Raw genomic sequence first — 21,891 nt, 5'->3', positions numbered from 1 at the left:
ATAAACAAATTTGTTCTAGCTAGGAATGACAACTAATTGATTTCTTCAAGGTCTAAACATAATACAAGCATGAGTTTTAGTGTGTTACCCATCAAAACTTTTATACAATTTTCTACCATCATAGATTTAACTACTAATCAAGTACGTAGTACCTAGTAACTAGTACGTAATCCATATTAATTAGTGTACTACTAATATCTTAGGCGCATAATTAATTGGTGAATTAGTGTTGAAATCTCTTCTTCCTTTCAGCCACCATAGATAAAAGTCTTGAAACTCCTTGAGTCCACATCTCATATTCTCTTTGATTTTTGCATTCAAACTCAACAACACCGCGTATTTCTGTCTTCAATCCGAAATATCGACGCTTTTCGCCATCCTCAAATAGATGCCTCCCTGGCCATGCTGGTACGTCTTTGTAAACTTCTGTTACTACATCTGCTTGCACACACAACATACGTTATTTTTTCGTATCTTAATTGAATTGAGTTGTTTTGCTATAACATATAGTATTAAAGATTATTCGATTTGGACGTACTTTTCTTTTTCTTGGTAATAGTTTTTCCAACATGTTTGCTTTTCATTTTCAGCATCACCTGTGAAATAAGTAAACATGAAATGGTAAGGACTAAGAACATCATCAATAACAGTTTAAAGTTATCGAGTCTAGGGAGGTGCTTATACCTCTCCGCTACGATGAAGGTACACAGAAACAATTTTCCAGTGTAGATCACCTGAAAACCGCAAAATAAAACAAAAATTTAGAAACAGAACAGAAAAAAAGAAAATCAAATTTTTGTGGCATTGTTAGCAGGGGAAAGAATTATGCAAATTACCATTACGAGTTCTTTTGAGAAGCTCACGTCCTCGAGCAAGTAATTCTTGATTACAAACCCCCAAAAAGTTCTCTTCAATGTCAAGTCCCTCACAATAATTATTATTGTTGTTGCTGTGATTTTGGTCGTTGTTTCGCCCTGTGCCTCCACCTATTCCCTTCTCTATTGGAATTACTGCTGCAATGTTCCATACTTCCTTCAATGCTCTTGCTTTTAATGTTGCTGCCCCTCGCAATGCTGCGAAAAAACAAAGAACATATTAGAACTATCTCAAATCCCAAATATTAGCTCGTCGAATTGGATTTGTTGTTTAAGATATTTATGTTTTGCATCTTTGGTGTGCATAAATTTTAACACTTAAAACTTGTATAAAATTGAACAATAGAAGTATTTTGTTAGTCACCTGTAGCAGCAGCAGCAGTAAGAGTTGAAATATCTCCATGAGATCGAACATTAACAGCAGAGCTGATCGCGGACATGAGATGGTCCCGATCAGCTCCCATAACTTCGGCAGCCTCCACGCACTGCGCGGCAATCAGCATGGCTGCCGAAGCGACAGCAGCATCAGTCTTCGCCATTTGCTCATCTTTGGCGGTGGACGAAGCTGATGCGGTGGCCGCAGCAATTGCGGCCACCGAAGCAGCAACTCCAGCCACTGAAACAACAGCATGAAGTTGGGCATTTTGGGCCCTACTTTCTTCTTTCTTTTTCTCTCTCCTTTCTTTTAACCATCTGCCAACTGTCTTACCACCAGGCGTGTTGGGTGCTAACCCAACAGCTGATCCAGTGTATCCTGTTCTTACATTTGTAAATAATGGTTGCAGAGTGCTGTTTGCTTTCAAATACTGTAACACAATATGAGAAAATGAAATATGGTCAATTAACTGAACTCAATATTTTTTTTATTAGTATTGAAGTATGAAAATATTCATATTTGATCACATGATTCAAATGTATAATGGTCAATATGTAAGATGGTAAAAACTTATTTGTACAGTGTTTTTACACTAGACCGATAAATACATTACATATGCTTTTTTTTTAATCACTTAAACATAGTTAATTAATACATATTTTCATACATTAAGTCACTCGACTATTAAAAAAAAAAAGTGACGAACACGAAAATTCGCAATCGCTATTTTTTGGGGTGTACAGGATAAAACTCTGTTGTTATACAATAGCTCGCAAACTACATAAGAAGGGTAATTCGCACTAAACAAGTTTGATGAGCTTGATTCGAAAGGCAAACTCTTTGCTTTCGCTAACAGGGGATTTCGAATTTGAGACCTTACTAAACATATTAATTAAATTGAGTTGATTGACCGTGAACACCAGTAAAATCTAAGCTTCTGTTTGACTATAGATTTGAGTTTTTGAAGTCATGTGACATCCATTTTGCTTGAGTTTTTATGAGTGAAAATCCAAAAACTTGTCACTTGAAAAATACTTGAAGATTGATGATATCAAATTTAATGACCAAATAAGATAATTTCTCAAAATCTATGAGAAAAATCTTGAATATGACTTTAATGAAGTTGACTACAACATGCAAATAACAAACATGAAAATGTATAACATTGAAATAAATAGGTAAAATTTAACTTTTAACACAAGAGAGGAAAACATGTTGATAGAACACTAAAAAACAAGCAAGGCAGAATTCTGAAATTGGTAAGTGACAGAATACTGAAAATTGTAATGACAAAATGATAAAAAATGACAAAAAGAGTATCAATTTTCCATTCACACACTCCACTTAAAAGTTTCTGTTTTGATAATCCATAGCTAACTAGATACAACAATAAATCTAAGTCAATTTTGAATTGTACTTGTAGCATATTTTTGTGAAAGTTAATTAAGACAAAAACAAAAATTGGCCATTTCTACATATGACATCTTCACGTGCTATACATAATAACAAGGTACTCCATACGATAGGTTATATATATATATATAGATCATGTTATGTTATTACAAGGTTTAGTCTATAATTAAAAGGCTTTTAATTACCAAATAATTATTTTTTTTTGTTATATTAAAAGTGAACACAATAAAAGTGAAAAATACATTACTAAAATAGTAAACAAGTAAAAGAGAAAGCGAGCGAGTAACTTAAATTCATTTTAAGCGCCAAATTGGCCCTTTTGCAATTTTCTATAAAAAAAAGTTTATGTTTACTTTTTTTTGTTTTACTAACTTTTTTTTTATCTCGTATAAAACCAAAGTTAACATCTTTTTCTTTTTCTTTTATGGCCATTTGTGGGGGTAGATAGATTTATTCCCTAAACAAAGTCAAAAGGTGAGTTTGATTAGACGGCTAAAGCATCCTTGTAATTTGTAAAGCAAGAAAAAGTTGTACATTGATATTAACAAAAGTGTATTATGTTTAACTTTGGAAATGGGTCCAATTCATACATAACCCCTTTTTTTCTACTACTATCATCATTAACTAATAACAACACCTTATCATAATCAAACATTTAAATAACAAAATAAAGTGATTTATGAAATTAATTAACATTAATGAGAGAAATTAATTACCTTAACAACATCTTCAAATTCTTCAGAAGGTGAGACTGGAGGACTATCAGTTTCTTCAGTCAGAGAACCATTCAAAGGCCCACTACTATGAGATAATCTTCCTGATGTTAATGGTGATATTTCCTGCCCATTATGCATCTAATAAAAAAACATAAATAATGTTAAAAATACTAAATTACTCCATGAAATTCCCCTGTACATAATAATATTCTAAACAAACAAAAATAAAACACCCCTTTCCCTTTTCATTTTTATAATAAACTAATTCCAAATAAGTTGCATCATGAATGTAATTCTACTTGTATAGTCTATCGGCCATACCTCCTTATAACCGTACTATTTTTTTTGTTGCAATAAAATGGTCCAAAAATACGTTTAATATGGTGATATATTGTTCGTTTTTAGACCAACTACATAAATTTCTACGATTCATATTGCTTATATCAATCAAAATGTTTAACATCATACGTCTCTATAACAAAATTGTTTTGTGAACAATTTTTGTTATACATCATACACACTTTGTAACAATATTTCGTTGGAGCAATCAAAACACATCCAGACAAACGATACTGTTAGAGAGAGGGTTGACGGTACTTACAGATTGAGACATAATGCGATCAAGAACAAGTTGTGAAGTAGCAGAGGAAGCAAAAGAGAATGTGTTTCCAGCAAGCTTATTAGCAGAATCTTCTTCCTCAACAACAGAGATAATGTTCTCTGGTATAGTAACAACAACACTATTATTATTATTATTCGTCTTCGTAGGAAGAGATGAGGATGATGATAATGAAGAAGTTGTTGTTAATGCCTTGCAAACTTGCAAAGCAGAGGCACTCCATGATCTTGACAAAAACTCCATTGGTGCTTTTGGACTTTCTGGAAGATTCATATTCAGGTTCTTTTCTGACCATCTATTATCCATCAAGAAGAAGAAAAAAAAACACTAATAGGAGCAAATTTTTAGTAGTAACAACTAGTAAGAGTGTGAATTGCTTTTGAAAAAGAGTGCAGGGGTCTTGTTAATTTTTAGATTTTGGGGGTGTTTTTATAGTGGGAACTTGACTTGTTAATGTTGTCCTGTTTTGTACACATATGACTGAAAAATGACTATAATAATTGTAATGTAATACTCCTCCGATTCATTTTATACGAGATAGTTTAATTCGGAGTTTAAGAAAGAAAGAAAGACTTTTAAATTTGTGATTCAAAATGAATCATAGCAATTTGTGTGGATGTAAATCATTTTATTAAGTATAAAATAGATATTTTATAGTTAAATTGTTACTTAATATAAAAATGTATCATACTTTTTTAAGTTGATTAAAAAAAAAAGTAAATCATGTAAATTGGTATAATAGCTTCGTTAAAACACATTGATTGTTAAGTCATTTTCATAATTATTTTAACTTATATGTATTGATGTAATGTTACACTATCAGGTTAGGTAAGAAAAGATAAATAAAGTATTACATTCGATCTAATTTATTTGTTTTATTTTAATTTGATATGGAGCTTAAAAAGCAAGAAGAATTATGAATATGATGTTCAACGATTCTAATTTTTCATCGTACGTGATCAAGATAATATTTTGATACATTCTACATAATTTTAGTTTAAAATCACAAAATTTATATATTTTCTTCACTTTTTAAAATTTGGTGTCAATTCAAATTTCGGACAAACAAATTAATATGAAAAAATTACTTTTTTAATCATAAAAAATATTTTTATTTTCGAAAAATTTGGCCAAACATATCAACATAAATGAATCTTATAAAATAAGATAAACATTGATGGAGCCAATAACAACAATATACTCAACGGATAGAATATATATAAATTTTACCATCAGCTCAAGTATATAGAGGTAAAATGGTTTGAACTCTTCGGTTCAAGTATAACAAATCCAAACATTAAAAAAATAGTGCAAAAATCAGTACTAAACAAAGCAAAACCTATAATTGTAATAAGAAGATTTTTTAAAGAAGTACAAAATGTTATATCTAAAAATTAAGGGAATTTAATCGTTCTTATAAATACAAAAGAAAATTTTTGCCCACTTGTATAGCATGCTTTTCAAAGAAAGTGGACTTAGGTTGGTATGATAAAAATTTTCATAAAAAAAATATTATTTAATAATTATATATAATTTAGGTAAACATTATATAAGTTAGAGGTATCACAAAGATGAGTGTTATAATGAGTGGGATCAAAATAAAGTGTATCAGAGGGTGAAGATAACACAATCAACACGAAACGTCATTAATTATTTAAATTTTTTTCTCATGCTTTCACCGTTTATTTTCTTCATTTTTAAAGAATATATTTTCTAAAAAACAATATTTTGCCTATCCAAAAAAAAATTTCTTTTCATCGAACACAACCTTAATTTAAATCATTTTCTACTAATAATAACATGTTAGATTAAAAATCTAACCAATTATTGAGTGTGTTTCAGTTGAGGGATAAAATTGTTGAAAATGAGGGCAAGTGGGGCAAGGTCAAGCAATTGTGTTTGACTTATTGTCAGGGATTTCTTTTGAAAGATAATTACACCAAATATTTTGGTTGATCCCAGGCATACAGTGGTGGGTAAAAGCTAAAGTTCAATTGTCCCACAAATGAAAACTAATAAAGCTTTCCAATAGGGCCTACACCACTAATATGGTTTATATGGTATAAATATCATTTTATCAATACAATAAAAATAATTTTTAATGACAATAAGTATTGATATTAATAAAGATTGTTAAAGTTTTTACTGACAATAATTGAGTGTCATTAGAACCAATGTCATTAAAGGTTTAGGAACATATATAAAGAATGCTAATTGTCACTAAAAATACATATTTAGCGACAATTAAAAATTTATTATCATTAATGATCATTTTTTACGTAATCTATTCAATATTTGTTCCTACTTTTAAAATATATACATTGTCCTAACATAAACTTACAAATAATATTGCCATTTTTTTTTTATTGTATAATTGTAAGGGTTAAGAAATAAGTAAAAGTTATAGGGAAATTTTCATAAAGTATATGCATTAGTTATTTAATATAACGATTGATTCAATAATTACATCTTATCCTGAGTTTGCCTTTAGATACACGACATTGAACTAATATATCTCGCTTCTCTCCTCTCTCTCTTATTCATGTGTTTCATTGTATATGTATTTTATAATATATTGAGTTTTACAACTTTATGTATATATATATTCAAAATCGATTATGCATTAGTGTATTTAGTGTATTCGTGCATGTAAATGTCATTAAGCGTGTTCGGTGTAAAATAAGTATCTAGTTTATCCACTATTAATTTCATGTATTCAGTATCAAATATACATTGATTTATCTAGTGTTTTTATCGATGTCAATTTCATTCAGTGTGTTCAGTATCGAATATCTAGCATGCACTATCAATATCATGTATTTAGTTTTTAAGAATGCATTGATGTATACGATCTATTTGTACATAATTATGCATTGATTCTGAAATGGTAATGATATATCCAATGTAATTGTGATATATGTAGCGTATCTATGCATAAGCACATCATACCAATATAAAAATTAAATTACATGCACATAATATCAAATTTGTGATATATCTAATGTATTTGTGCATACATAAATTTTTAGAAAAAGAAGAATAAAGATACACTTATCCAAGTACATATATTTGTGCATAGATGCATATATCATCTTGTATAATTATGACTTAATAGTGGTCCTTCAATGATTATGGTATCAATCACCTACCCTTTATAAATTCAAATCCAAATTAAATAATGTGTGATTATGTAATCATTTTAAAGTAATGTGATAATTATACTAAAGATATTTGCTTATTTTATGTAATATTTTCGAATGCCCTTATCTAGAAGAAAATTAGAGTCAATTTTGAAATTTTATGTCAGTGAATCGGAGTGCTAAATCTTCTAGGAAAGTGAATATATGCCACTAGTATAAGCACATATTTTAAATTCTAATATATACAGTTTGCTATGGAAAAATCTATTGGTTGATCAGATTAAAAATTATTTTTTCTAATAATATAACTAAAATGACTTTTTTTAAAAATAAAAAAAAATCATAAATAAAATTTCAAGTTTTTTTTATTCGATTATATATAAATTTTTTAGAAATAAATTTGGATGCAGCAAACTGGCAAAAATATGCAAGAGGAAAAAAAAAAAAAGGAAAGGCAGTAAGTATTCTTTTTTACTTCCTCAGTGGGGAACTCGACTGGCTCAATATTTCTTAAAAATTACTTCTAATTTTTCTCATTTTTGTTGATCAAAATATGTTGGACACAAGTTATTTAAAAATCAGAAAAATGACTTTTAGTAAACAATTATTATAAGGGTCGGTTCGGTCATATGATATACAATCATGATATGATATCAAAATATGAAATCATGAGATAAAGTTGAAATTTTATTTGGACATGTAATTTGACATTTTTGTGTTGTATATTTTTTTTATATACATAAAAATCTCATAAGTTATGAACTACTCCATTAAAATAGCTTCAATTGTTTATTTAATCTTATCAAATAAATAAAAATTAATTAAATCGCATAATAATTATTATAAAATTATTTGTTCTTCAATTAATTAACTGTTTCATTTAACTTTAATTGCTCAAACTTTAATTCAATAAAAACTATTGTACACAAATTATAGTGTACTAGTATTTAATATAATCCTCTCACATAGCACGAACAACCTTCTCACGTTGAACTTGCATTTCTCGACTGTACGATCGTGAAGACGAACCAACATTGTTACGTTGAGCCATTTGTTGGTCAATATCAGTCACAACTATATTTTCATGCTCATAAATCATAAAAATTTCATCACTCCTTTGACATTCTCGCAAATAATTATGTAATGCTGTAAAAGTTATGACAATTTTTACTTGTGTGTCAATATCATATATATGGTTCATGCCTTGTTTCACTTGTGTGCAATTACACATTTTCAGTGCATTAGTTTCTTGCTAAAAACAAACATATTGGAAGCAGTGATTCTCAAACATACATCACCAATTTTGTCCCTTTTTATACTAAATTATTTTAAACATTTTCATATGTAGTCGAAAGAGAAGCATTTTCAATTATGAAAAACCAAAAAAGTATTACTTCCATGTACTTATTTATATTCATCAAATCAATTCATACTTTATCATTTATATTTATCAAATTTAAAGCAATAATAAATTTTAAAAATTAAAGATGTGATTATTAATTTTATTTACAATAAATGATTATTAGTTATACATGTGGATTGTTTTAATAAAATATAAACTTGTGGGTCCATTTTTATATCTAAAAAATTCCAAATCATGATATGAAATTCTCATCTCATGAATGGAAATCATGAGATAGAATTAGTGTGGAATCAGATGTCCAAACGCTGATTTTATATCGTAATATGATATCGTTTGGCCAAACGCCTTTCGTTGTCTATTCCACCGTCAAAGCCTCCCAACTTCCACATCCTCTTTCATAGTGTTTTTCTAAATTACGTATAAATATTTTTGAAATAATGTTATTGCTTATTATCAAACATAACGTCAGAAAAAAATTTGTATATTTTTTGAGAAAATGTTTCCAACCAAACACACACTATATCGTGTTAATTAAACGATTGCCATTTTCTCAAAAAGCACTTGTTGAAAGTGAGATTCTCAACTAATACTTTTCCTTCTCTTTTTCTTTTCTAAAAATGTACTCTACAACGAATAATAATCATTAAGATGCTTATATATACTTTTTCTCAAAAGCTCCCATAACCTTCACTGTTTAAAACAAAGACGTAGCTAAAGCTTATACATGTCAAAGTACAACATTTACTACAAATATATACGCTAAAAAAATAGCTTATATAATTTTTTATCGAATCAAGATCCATCCTTGCATATATTTAGTTTAAGTTTAATTCATTAATGCAGCTAAAAATGTAGAGTCAGTTTCAATAAAATCTATTGCTTTCGATTCGAACATATAAATTAAATTACAAAAAAAGTAAGTATATATTTGATGTACGAATAAAATCTCACATCACTGCTTGAAAAGATGGAAAAGGTACATGTAAGTTGTAGTGATTTTGCTTTTCTGGCGAACAGATTTTATCGTTTTGATTTTTAAAAAAAATTATATACCGTATTAAAAATTTTATTAACATTTTTCACTTTTGGGCTCCTGACTCATCTTTTCCTTGTCCCCTAAAACAACACTAACAACTCATACACCAATATTAAATAAAGTTTGAAAAATTGGATGATATGTCACTGTTCATCTAATTCTATATTCCAATTTAGACACTGAACATACTATGTATATACCTTAATACAAAACAATATAAATTGTCGGGGCATAATTGTTACATACAAAATGACAAACCATATAAGGTTATTTAATTCAGAATAATTCTTATATTGTGTCTCTTATTTAATTTTTTGTCTCAAGTATTCTCAACATCAAGAGCTCTTACATGTTTTTTTTAGGATCAATACAAAAAAATATTTCTGAACAAAGCTGTATGAATTTTGTACTAGTTATTTAGGCGTGCTATAAGAAACGTCATTATCTTTTTTTTTTTCTTTTTCAGATCCTTTTCTGTTCTTTTTATTTCTTTTACTTTTATCATCTTCTAATATCTGAAAACTATTATAGCAAACTATAATATAATATTAAAAAAATAATATACTTTTTTTGAATTTTTTTTTTAAAAAAATTGGGACCATTACACAATCTCTAGCTATATCTGTGAGGATTTAAAAGAAGATCCCTTTATTCGGTTTGTCTGAAAATTCCCATGATCAACCATTACTCTCCTTTCACTTTCATTTTATCATTGGGATTGGTGTTTGCATTTTGTAACTCCAAAAGGGTATGAGTTTAAAAATTTTATTGACTTGATATGATCAAACTGACAAATATGTGTTCATGAAAAATGATCTCAGAATTAAAAGTTTATAGATCAAAAGAATGGTTACTTTGAGACGATAACTATGATATTAATTGATTCAAAACTTACATATTCAATGAATTTTAAACAAATACGTAAAAGACGTGAACTTTATCACCCAAAAATGTAGTCTAGTAGTCAATGGAATAGGTTGAGAATCACGATATCTCATGTTCAAATCTCAATAAAGATAGCAGATAGAGTTATACGATATCGATCTCAAATGAAAGATAATAGGTATAGTTTATGCTAGCTTCTAATTTTGCTAATTCAATGCCTTCTTTATGACTTTCTACCAAATTAAAGCACCCGGTATATTTTTTTATATTTAATACACTGCAAGTACAAATGGGTTAACGGATAACCTGGATAATATGATTTTAAATGAAACAAATTCAGTCACTTCCACATTTAATAAATATATAATATAAATAATTTGGAGCCAAAGTAGCATCTTTAGAAATCCCTCAGTGGCGCCGTCTCTGAATTTTTTGGATTATATTTTATCCAAATATTTTTTTATATAGTACGTAGCTTCTATGTATAAAATATAATATAATCCATATCTAAATAAATCAGCTATTCACCTTGTTTTTCATTGGACAAGTGGACAGATACTAACCTGTGCTGGTTTTATATTTAAGATCTAATTGTAAAACAAATCATTGTCACACTCAGTAACGTCGAGTGGAGTAAGAATTTTTATTAAGGGGCGTCAATAATTATAATAAAAAATTAATTATAAATTAATAGGGCTTAAACACGCAAGCTCAATAAATTCTCACAACCCTTTAACTACAAAATTAAACAATCAACTTTTGTCAATAATAGTGTATATATTTATTAAACCAAAATTTAACCTTTATATAAAATATAATTTTCCATCAAAGCGGTGCCACTTGACTCCCTTGGGCAAGGATGGCTCTAGTGTACATGAAATTTTCACCTCACATAGCTTCTTGTTCAATTCATTTGCTTACTCATTTGCCTGTATGCACAATGTACCAACCCAAAATTGTCAAGTTTCATCTCAAAAATGTCATCATTTTCCTGCAGACAAGTACATTGTTTCAACCATTGAACATCTAATTATTTGTTTCCGAGTCCATCTGTCGTATAGGGTAGAAATCGATTAGTAAGTCAGATCGAATAATTCATAGAAAGAAAATATGAAATACACTCTCAACGACCTTCAAGATTCTATATTGAATATGTGATTTAAGATAAATATTTATTCTCACCATTTTACGTTCATTGATTCGATATAAACATTAAGTTTTCAGCTTTGATTCAATTATGAGAGTGATAAAGAGTAGTTATTCCACTCTGAAATAAAGACAATCTAGAAGTCAAAAAAGACAAGGCCTATAGAATAAATTGATCGAAATAGTACAACTATGCTCTCCAATAGGTACAAACTACAAGGCAAATATATCCCATCATTCAACTAGTGGAATAATTACCTCATCTTAGTCCTTGTGTTATTAAAATGGGCAGCATGTGCCCACAAAAAGCATTCAACAAGTAATCATTATAAACTACTCTTTTCTATCCAAAAACATGAAAAAGATTGTTACTCCATACTTGTTAATTGATTGACAACACTCGAAGGGCCAAACATTTGTAATACTCATACAACTTGCTAACATAAAACAGTAAAATTTCATGGCACACCTTATTTAACCTATTACCATTTTTTTCCAAAATATGCCAAGCTAGGGGTCGAAAGTAGTGGCCGTCTCACTCGGCCAGACGGCCACTACTGGTAGCCACTCTAGGCCTTTAGATAAAGTGCTTCTTAGTTGTTGTATAATAGTGTGTTTGAAACCTATTGTACATCGTCTATAATGTTTGAAGAAGTGAATCTTAAGATTCGATTAGAACAAGTAATGTTGTTGGAGAAAGTTCGAAAAGATTGTAGTGTTGCAACTTTAAATAAGTGGATCTTAAATTTCAAAATGAAAAGTGAGTTTAGTAGGCGTTTGGTCGTAAATTCAAATGTTTTCACTTTATTTGGACTTTAAGAAGTTGGAGTTCAAGATGAAGTCATGTTAGGCTATATACTTTTCTCAAAGGAGAAAAGAGAGCACCTTAATTGGAATAAGAAAACAAGTTACTATTCTCAGTTTCCAACATATATATGAAACTGATAATTCATACTTAAGATATACATACTTGATGTTTGTCCTTCGAAACCCAGCTTCAGACACATAATTTTTTTTACAACTATAGTCGCATGTTTCAAAAGTTTATTTCTGAAATGACAACTTACAACAGTATATTAACCTCATTTATGCTTTAAACAGAGGTCCCAAAATCGACTATCTGGAAAACTGTATGCATGCAAATTAGCACATGTATATATTATACATGCGTATGAGGATGTAGGTGTAACCAAAGGAAAGCGAAAAGTTCATCATAACGGATCAACTGAAACAATGTATAACCAACGTCCAACGCTGCAAAGGTAGAACAGTTCATTTAGGTGAGGAGTCGAGGAATTTAAAGATGCAACGCGCCTTGCAACAGCAGAGGATTGTGGTCTGATAATCCACATTCTTCTTCTAAGAAGGTTTCGGTTGACTGGTTTGCCATTTCTAGTATCTCATTTTCATATTAGCTGTAAAGACACCTTCAAACTGAAGTGTGTGCAGCCATTGATGAAGCTGCAAACTTCCCTGAACGAGAATGAAAACCAAGACTAACAATACAAGGCTTTGTGATTGAAATGTGGAAGTTTTTGATTACTTTCATTCATCACTTATGAGATGTATATATACACATGTGATTAAATGAATCAAGCAAGTGGAAGATAATAACTAACTAACCAACTAGTTTGTTATGTAACTAACCATCACAACAAGCAACTATAAAATGGAAATACAACTAACTAACTTGAAACTAGTAATGTACACTATTTAATTATGAGTTGTTAATACCCCTCCTCAAGTTGGAGGTAAGGATTTCACAGCCAACTTGTGCAAAATAGCTGAATGTTTAACGCCAGTAAGGGCCTTAGTAAGTATGTCTGCAAGCTGATTGGAAGTAGACACATGATGCAAAGAGATCAACCCCTCCTGAAGTTTGTCACGTACAAAATGACAATCCACCTCAATGTGTTTAGTTCTCTCATGAAACACAGGATTCCGAGCAATGTGGATGGCAGATTGACTATCACAATGAACACTAATAGGAGAGGAAATAGAGACAGTTAACTCATTGAGTAATCTGTGAATCCAAGTTAGTTCTCCCACGACTTTCCTGAGTGATCTATACTCTGCTTCTGCTGATGACAAGGAGACTGTCTCTTGTTTCTTAAACTTCCAGCTAATAGGACTATTCCCAAGCAACACCAAATAGCCACTGACTGACCTCCTTGAATCTGGACATGATGCCCAATCTGAATCACAAAAAGCTTGAACTGTGCAATCAGGGTCCTTAGACAACTGCACTCCCAAGGTAGTATCTTGTTTGAGGTATCTAAGCAGATGATAAGCTGCTTGTAAGTGTGGAGCTCGTGGATCTTGCATGAATTGGCTTAAGTGTTGAACACTAAAAGCTATGTCCAATCTTGTATTAGTTAAGAAGTTCAGCTTGCCTATCAACTTTCTATAGAAAGTAGGATCAGACAAAGGAGTTCCTTCCTTGGCTTTCAACTTAACAGTAGGATCTAAAGGAGAAGACAAAGGTGTATAATTGAAACAATCATATTCTTTGAGTAAGTCTAAGATGAACTTCCTTTGAGAAATAAGTACTCCATCTGCTGTATCAAGTATCTCCAGGCCAAGAAAATAATGAAGCCTTCCAAGATCTTTGATTTTAAAGGTGTTATCCAGATATGTTTTCAGATGTGCAATCTCAGTTGTGTCTGTGCCTGTTAAAATAACATCATCCACATACACTGCAACAAATACTGCCAAGGAGCCTTCCTTTCTGTAAAATAGAGAGTGATCAAATTGTGAATGAGAGTAACCTCTAGATGATAATGCCTCAGTTAGCTTAGAGTACCACTGCCTACTTGCTTGTTTAAGACCATAAAGAGACTTTTTCAATTTACAAACCAGTCCTGAATCAGGTACCTCAAGTCCTGGAGGTAGTTTCATGTAAACTTCTTCATGAAGATCTCCATGAAGAAATGCATTATTTACATCAAGTTGAAACATGTTCCACCCTTTCTTCACTGCACATGCTATCAATGTTCTCACTGTAGTCATCTTAACCACAGGTGAATAAGTCTCAGTGTAGTCAATTCCAGCCTGCTGTGTATACCCTTTCACAACTAGTCGTGCCTTGAATCTTTCTATGCTTCCATCTGCTTTGTGTTTTACTTTATATACCCACCTACATCCAACTGCTTGTTTGTTGGGTGGTAAAGTAACAAGATCCCAAGTATCATTAGCATACAGTGCTTCAAATTCTTGTATCATAGCCTTTTGCCATGCAGGATTTAGTGATGCCTCCTCATATGATAATGGCTCACTATCATGACAAATATTTTCAACAAGTGACTGACTATTAGATGCAATGACTTCAGGAGATATGTGATGATGTTTGGTAAACAATGCAGTAAGTGATAAATTGTTGTTGAGAGTTGTGTTGGATGTGTTAGAGTTAACTGATTTCAATTTTGGGATATTGACAACATAATCTTTTAAATGTGATGGTATTTTATTTTCCCTATGAGATCTTCTCTGTACTATTGTGGAAGTATTATGTTGAGAAGGAGTTGAAGAAGTAATAGAAGTAGTAGAAGGTATATCAAAATTTTGAGTAATGTGAGTAGGTAGATGAGAAGGAGTTGTATCAGTCACATTGTCATAATCATTTACACAGTTCTTATATGAATCTAAAACAGTATAATCTGGAGAAGAAAAAGACTTCAAAACAGAAGGAAAAGAAGAACTTTCAGTTGACAAAGTAAAAGGAAAGACATGTTCATGGAAAATTACATCCCTGGAGATATGTATCTTCTTTGTAGCTAGATTCAATACCTTGTAGCCTTTAGTTCCAAAAATATATCCTAAGAAAACATGTGGAGTGGTCCTTGGCTCAAACTTATCTCTAAGTACCTTTGGGACAGTAGGGTAACAAAGACAACCAAAGGATCTAAGCTGGCTGTAGTTTGGTTTCTTATTGTATAATACCTCATATGGACACTTATTTTTCAAGTAACTTGATGGTAGTCTGTTAATAATGTGTGTAGCTGTTAGAACACACTCTCCCCAGTACCTTATAGGTAGTTTAGATTGGAATAAAAGAGCTCTAGCTGTTTCCAGTAAATATTTATGTTTTCTTTCCACTATACTATTTTGTTGAGGTGTGTATGGACAGGTCTTCTGGTGAACTATCCCTTTGGATATAAGAAACTGGTGTGTTTCATTATAAGTAAATTCCAGCCCATTATCTGTTCTAATGCTTTTAAGAGTGGTACTAAACTGATTCTCTATCATGACTATAAAATTTTTCAAAACTTGTAGAGCATTGCTCTTAGTACTTAAAAGATGTGTCCAAGTTGTTCTGTTGTAATCATCTACCAAAGTAATGAAATATTTGTAGTTGTCATAAGTGGATATATGATAAGGTCCCCATAAGTCAATATGTAACAGTTCAAAAATAGACTTGGTTTGGCTTGTGCTATGACTAAAAGGTAGTCTTTGTTGTCTTGACATTGGACAAATATTGCAGCAGAAAGGTTGTTTGGGAGAAAAATTGACTGGTAATCCAGTGATACTTTTCATCTTAACAAAAGGTACATGGCCAAGTCTGTTGTGCCACAACAAATCTACATTATCTCCAGAGTTGTGATCAGCCATAACATTCATATTGAAAGAAGATTTACACTTGAAAGTAACAGGATTAGAAGCTAACACTTTGTATTGGTCATGAGAATAGGAACCAGAATTACATGTTTCACTTCTAATGGAACTAGAAAGAAGACTATTATTGGGAAAACAACAGCATATTTGACATGTATTGACTTTATCAGAAGTCTTCAAGCATTTTGTGCATAAGAAGTAAAGTCCATCTCTACAATTACCAAGAACTTGTGGCCTCTTCACTAAAGGGGCCTGCAATAGACACAATGCATTAGTGAACAAGACTATGCATTTCATTTTATTAGTTAGTGAATGAACTGAAACTAGATTATACTTAAAAGAAGGCACATATAAGACTTGATGTAAAGTAATACTAGATGTGACTGGTACATCTCCAAACTCTGTTACTTTGACTTTGTATCCATTTGGAAGAGAAACTAGTATAGGAATAGGCAGAGTTTTAATATTGATTAGAGAGTTTTTACTAAAGGTTATGTGGTTTGATGCTCCTGAGTCAATGATCCACAGATTTGCACTTGATTCAAAACATTTGCATGATAGGTTGTCAAAAACAGTAAAGGAAGAACAAACCACAGTACCTGCAAAGTTCATTGATCCAGCAGCCACACCAGAAGCATTATTGTTGGCACTAGTATCTTCTCCCACATTCTCATTTTTGAAATGTTGCAGTAGATTCATGATCTGTCCATATTGTTCCTTTGTGAAGTTAATATTCTTTAGAACAACACCTTGAAATTGTGATTGTTCTTCTCCATTAGCAGGTACCATATCACCTACAGAACCATGTACATTTGCTACCACTCTCCTTCCTTTGTAATTTGAGCCTTGTTGTCTAAAGCCCTGACCACCATTGTGACTACCTGGTCTGTTATTGTTTTGAGGATACCCATGCAGCTTGTAACACTTATCCTTGATGTGTCCAGGTCTTTTACAATTACTTGGATAGTGATTTCCTCCTGAACTACTATTGGTATCACCAAGATTTCCATAGCCATTTCCATAATTGTTTCCTTGAAAATTTGTTCTAAAAGATCTTCCTCCATGACCTTTGTTATCAACAGCTTTAACATTCAAAACACAGAATCTGTAGATATTCTACCAACAGGCTTGAACTCTCTTTGTTTTTCCTCTTGGATTAACAATGAGAAAGCCTGGCCCATAGAAGGAAGAGGATTCATCATGAGAATATTTCCTCTTATCACTGTGTACACTTCATTTAACCCCATAAGAAAATGAATCAGGCGCCTATCTTGCTCAGCCTTGAATATACTATCCTTTGCACCACACGCACAGACACAACTGCAGTGATTCTTCACATTCAAAGTATTCAACTCTTCCCATAACTTCTTCATTCTTGTGTAATAGACAGTAATGTCCAAAACTCCTTGTGTGAGATCATTGATCTCCTTTTGAATTTGATACAATTTCGCTCCATTGGTTTGATCATACCTATCTTCCAACTCCTTCCACAACTCAGCAGAATTGCTTACATACTCCACACTGTTTGAAACTTCTTTGACTAAAGAGTTTAGAATCCAAGATGTCACCATATCATCACACCTCTGCCATTGACGTAATTGAGGTGAATTGGTGCTTGGTTTCTCACAACTTCCATCAATGAAACATAACTTGTTCTTTACTGACAATGCTCTCATAACACCCCTTCTCCAGGTCCTATATCCTGTTCCATCAAACTGAACAGGAACAAGTATCATTCCTGGATTGTCTGAAGGATGCACATACAAAACACCATTTGCATCACTTCCAGATACCACAGATCCCTCAAATGCAGACGTGGATGTAGTAGTTTCGATAGCCATTACAACTATGACTATTATGAACTATTCGATTAGGAAAAAGAAAGAGAGCAAAGATGAACTTTCAGAAAGAAATCAAAATGTATTAACACAGCGACTTCCAACTCTGTTTATCGATCGAGAATCAATCAAAAAAATGAGTAACCAAAGAATTAAGAAAAGAGCAATTAACCGTGTGCTCTGATACCATGTAAAGACACCTTCAAACTGAAGTGTGTGCAGTCATTGATGAAGTTGCAAACTTCCCTGAACGAGAATGAAAACCAAGACTAACAATACAAGGCTTTGTGATTGAAATGTGGAAGTTTTTGATTACTTTCATTCATCACTTATGATATGTATATATACACATGTGATTAAATGAATCAAGCAAGTGGAAGATAATAACTAACTAACCAACTAGTTTGTTATGTAACTAACCATCACAACAAGCAACTATAAAATGGAAATACAACTAACTAACTAACTAACTTGAAACTAGTAATGTACACTATTTAATTATGAGTTGTTAATATTAGCACATCTTTAAGAAATTCACACATTGTACTTACGGATATTCCAATATTTCTTTCGTAAACGGTAACATTTAAATGACTAACTTATTTGATTTTCTTCCTTAATTGAACATGCCACCATTATTTTAGACATGATGAAGAATAATAGGGCATTGAGCCAGTCCTAATGCAAGTCCAAAACCAGGCGAGCATTTCCGTTAAGTCAGACGTACCTGTAGTTATGCGGATGAGGCCCAAGCTTGTAAACCCCATTCGCGCCTACCTTCTGGCTATCTGCAAGTAACACACAAAGAAAAACCTATGACTAGGACGTAAATTTAAGGTAGATCTCGGAGATCCAAAGTTTAGAGTGGCAAAGGTATCCCAAGTAGAGGTCACAAGAATATGTTCTTAGCTTTCAGCAGTCATTGCAAGTTGCAGTGACTTGTTCTCTCTTCCTGAGGTACATTGAACCATTGACACAAAACCGGGCTATTGCCGAAGTTCCAAAGACAGAGTTGCCATAGAAAGTGAAATCACTTCCTAACAGTACAAGAGCACGCCGCCCCCTCTTTACCTGAGACGGAGAAGTTGACAGTGACACTTTGCAACCACCAGTTTGACATTATCAAGCTGGATGGCACCTCTGGCCATATAAAGATATACACAGAAAACCTGAATCCAAGATAAAAATAAGAAATACGCTATTATATACTGAAGTTATAGGTTCGTGTGCGAAGCAAAAGAAATGATTACTACTCACCTATTTGTTGGACTGTAAACCTTTACCACCATAGTATTGTTTTGTAGTTTCGCGAGAAAACTCTGCAAACGTCATCCCATCTTTCAGCCTCGACAAAAGTGGTGGAACAATCTTTTGAATCTCATGACTTAATTCCTCAGGGACCTGCCTAGACTGTTCAGTTCCCTTGCTACATACCCCGCACTGCTGACCACTTAAAGCAAAAAGTTCAAGCGGGTAATCCAAAAGAGAGAACTGTTTGCTCCATGCTGGCTGCAAGAAAACAACAAATGTTTCCCTGCTCACGTTATCAACCTTTGGTGGTCTACAAACACAATGAAGTGTTGCTCGTAGCTTCCCCTTAGATAATATATCAGCTGCTTCTCCAACCTGCAGAATGAGACTCTCTGAAGGTGCCTTTACAATGAAGACCTGATTCTTTTTGGGATCAAATATATGAAGATATGTGTGCCCACCGGGCGAAGGAAATTCATGCTTAGAAGAAACAGGTGAATCATTATTTATAGTTGCTGGTGCTTCTTGGTGAGAGGACAACAGAAACATGGGAACTGTTAAAAGAGTGAAAATACCATAATCATAATGCCACTGCTGCCACAGACCATAGTCATTTGACTGGTCTTTCAATGACTCAATTCCTTGCTGCTTCAGACCTAATTGCTCATTCTTATTGGCTTTCCCATTTCTTCCTTTAGACTGTCCATTTCTTTTAGCATCTTCTCTAACAATATCATTGTCAACAGCAGAATGATAATGGATCAGACGCCCTTTAGCTGTGCCAGACTCTAATAAGCTCTGTTGCAGCTCTTGGCCCCCAATGGCCTTATCACATATTTGTGCAAGGCGAAGCCCTAAGTCCATCATGCAATATCCTAGCTCCTTAAAGGTGCAACCTAAATTCTTAAACTCATCCTGATTAACCTCTCCTCTATCCCGATTATCAACATCTAGATCATCAACCTGACAACCACTTCTTTCATAGCATTGCTCATATTTCAATTGCATGGAAAAAGACGAGACATCTCTATTCGGGTTCTTCAATGATACATCACTTCCCAGATTTTGTTCCTGTTGATCAATGATTATATTGAGAGTAGTGAGCAATGCAGCAAATTATACAACCTAGCTACCATCCTTGTTCTTTCAAAATCAAATTTTTACAATGCAACAGTCACATTTCAAAAGCGTCATAAAAATATCCTTTAAAACAATTACCATTCCTTCACCCTCAAGCAGTAATATGGCAAAACAATTTGGGATATGCAGATAAATATGCTCACCAATCAAAGTGGAGTAAAGCATTTAACAGTAGATACCCATTGGACCTCAAATATTGTTATCAGTAAATATATATAGCCAATCCCAACTCATTTGAAAAAGTGAACCATCCTCCTTTATGTCGCCAAATTTCATTCAAACATTGGTAAATGATATTAATACGTCATCCTACAAATATAAGGGTCCTCCAAATAGAACATTAACATACCCAGTGTAGTCCCACAAAGTGAGGTCTGGGAGGGTAGAGTGTATACAGACCTTACCTTTTACCTTAGAGGCGACGTTAGAGTGGTTGTTTCCTATAGAACCTTGATTCAAGACAAAATCAATCTAGAAAAGACGGAATGGAAGTACAATAGACAATATATAATAACATAAACGACATATAGTAGCAGAACAGTACTACATCAAAATAATACTATAATAGAACTACACGAAAGAACATATATTAACAGAAATCAAAGAAGAAGAAACTAAGAGAGTAGAACTATGATTACTAATAAGCGCAACAAGACAATACAAATCACTACTATCGACACACTCCTACCTACTAACCAATGGTTTTTTATTTAAGCACATTTCATTTGCATAAATAATAAGGGCTAGAGCTTCTCCTTATTTAAGCAAACAAGTGTGATAAGTGAATTTTAACCTCAATTAGATAGTACAATTTTTTAAAATTTGTTCATCACATTGTATCCTTAGCTAAGCGTGCATTAGGATTTTTGAATATTAAGGGGAGGAAAAAAGGAGAGAGGTTGACCTTAAGAAGGCGCTTGCGATCTTCATTATTAAGAAGAGCGAGTTTTCGAGCTAAAGGAAGAAGAGTTCGCCGAAGATTGGAAGCTTCTGGAACGCCGGTGATGGCGAGGAGTCCTGGTCCCTCTGGCCCTAAGTTTTTCATTACACTTCTGGTGGCTGATTTCAGCCGCTGAGTTTCTTCAATGAATTCATCTGATAAAGATTTCTCTGAAGAGAGTTGCAGCAAATCGGAATAGTGAAGCTCGTACAATTCTACTACTTCCATTTTTTTCCCGTTTGTTGCTATGCCGCTGTAGCAATGCTGCAATTTCCAAGTCGTAAAATATATATATATAGTCGACTAAAGTGACGTCGTTTCGTTGCAAACTAATAAACAGTTCTTGCCCAAGCAAATATTATGTCAATACCTTTTTGAGAAATTTTTAGCAGGTGTCTGTAAGAATAAAATATTTAGCTATATTGGTCCAACATTTATTTCAATCTCACGCATGGAACTTCTCTTGCATAACAATGGCTTCAAATTTCAATGAAACTAGAATGCCTTGTAGATTTTAACGTGTCAAACAGTCAACTCAATGG

General features: G+C 32.4%; 2 protein-coding genes across 13 annotated transcripts; both read right to left on the bottom strand.

The window, feature by feature from the left end:
• Window positions 1–9: 9 nt before the first annotated feature.
• Window positions 10–5,309, bottom strand: LOC101264972 (VAN3-binding protein). Its single transcript, XM_004247147.5, has 7 exons — window positions 3,982–5,309; window positions 3,381–3,518; window positions 1,240–1,681; window positions 837–1,073; window positions 685–734; window positions 539–596; window positions 10–438 (listed from the first exon to the last, which is right to left on the bottom strand). The coding sequence occupies exons 1-7, from the start codon at window positions 4,303–4,305 to the stop codon at window positions 224–226; spliced, it is 1,464 nt and encodes a 487-aa protein (XP_004247195.1). The 5' UTR covers window positions 4,306–5,309; the 3' UTR covers window positions 10–223.
• Window positions 5,310–11,086: 5,777 nt separating this feature from the next.
• On the bottom strand, window positions 11,087–21,824 carry LOC101264669 (uncharacterized). 12 transcript variants are annotated; one of them, XR_743278.4, is made up of 5 exons: window positions 21,314–21,824; window positions 19,276–20,340; window positions 19,090–19,187; window positions 18,746–18,806; window positions 11,087–11,473 (listed from the first exon to the last, which is right to left on the bottom strand). XR_743278.4 is itself a non-coding variant. In XM_004247146.5 (3 exons), the coding sequence occupies exons 1-2, from the start codon at window positions 21,575–21,577 to the stop codon at window positions 19,276–19,278; spliced, it is 1,329 nt and encodes a 442-aa protein (XP_004247194.1). In that variant the 5' UTR covers window positions 21,578–21,824; the 3' UTR covers window positions 18,505–19,187. The 12 variants fall into 12 exon arrangements, 1 of the variants encoding a protein (XP_004247194.1); XR_002028607.3 differs by having other exon boundaries at window positions 11,135–11,352; XR_743279.4 differs by lacking the exon at window positions 11,087–11,473 and adding an exon at window positions 12,687–12,823.
• Between the last annotated feature and the right edge of the window lie 67 nt (window positions 21,825–21,891).

This window comes from Solanum lycopersicum, chromosome 9, assembly GCF_036512215.1.
Source record: "Solanum lycopersicum chromosome 9, SLM_r2.1".
In the NCBI taxonomy this organism is placed as follows: domain Eukaryota; kingdom Viridiplantae; phylum Streptophyta; class Magnoliopsida; order Solanales; family Solanaceae; genus Solanum; species Solanum lycopersicum.
This window is presented reverse-complemented; position numbering and strand designations above follow the sequence as displayed.

Bases quoted from the DNA above. Each gene is read 5' to 3' on its own strand.
- LOC101264972 (XM_004247147.5), bottom strand. From the start codon at position 4,305: ATGGATAATAGATGGTCAGAAAAGAACCTGAATATGAATCTTCCAGAA. The intron at 1,074-1,239 runs GTGACTAACAAA...GTTTTTTCGCAG, and splicing joins TACTGCTGCTGCTGCTACAG to CATTGCGAGGGGCAGCAACA. The intron at 735-836 runs GTAATTTGCATA...TGCGGTTTTCAG, and splicing joins TCTCAAAAGAACTCGTAATG to GTGATCTACACTGGAAAATT.
- LOC101264669 (XM_004247146.5), bottom strand. From the start codon at position 21,577: ATGGAAGTAGTAGAATTGTACGAGCTTCACTATTCCGATTTGCTGCAA. The intron at 20,341-21,313 runs GTCAACCTCTCT...ATTGATCAACAG, and splicing joins ATCGCAAGCGCCTTCTTAAG to GAACAAAATCTGGGAAGTGA.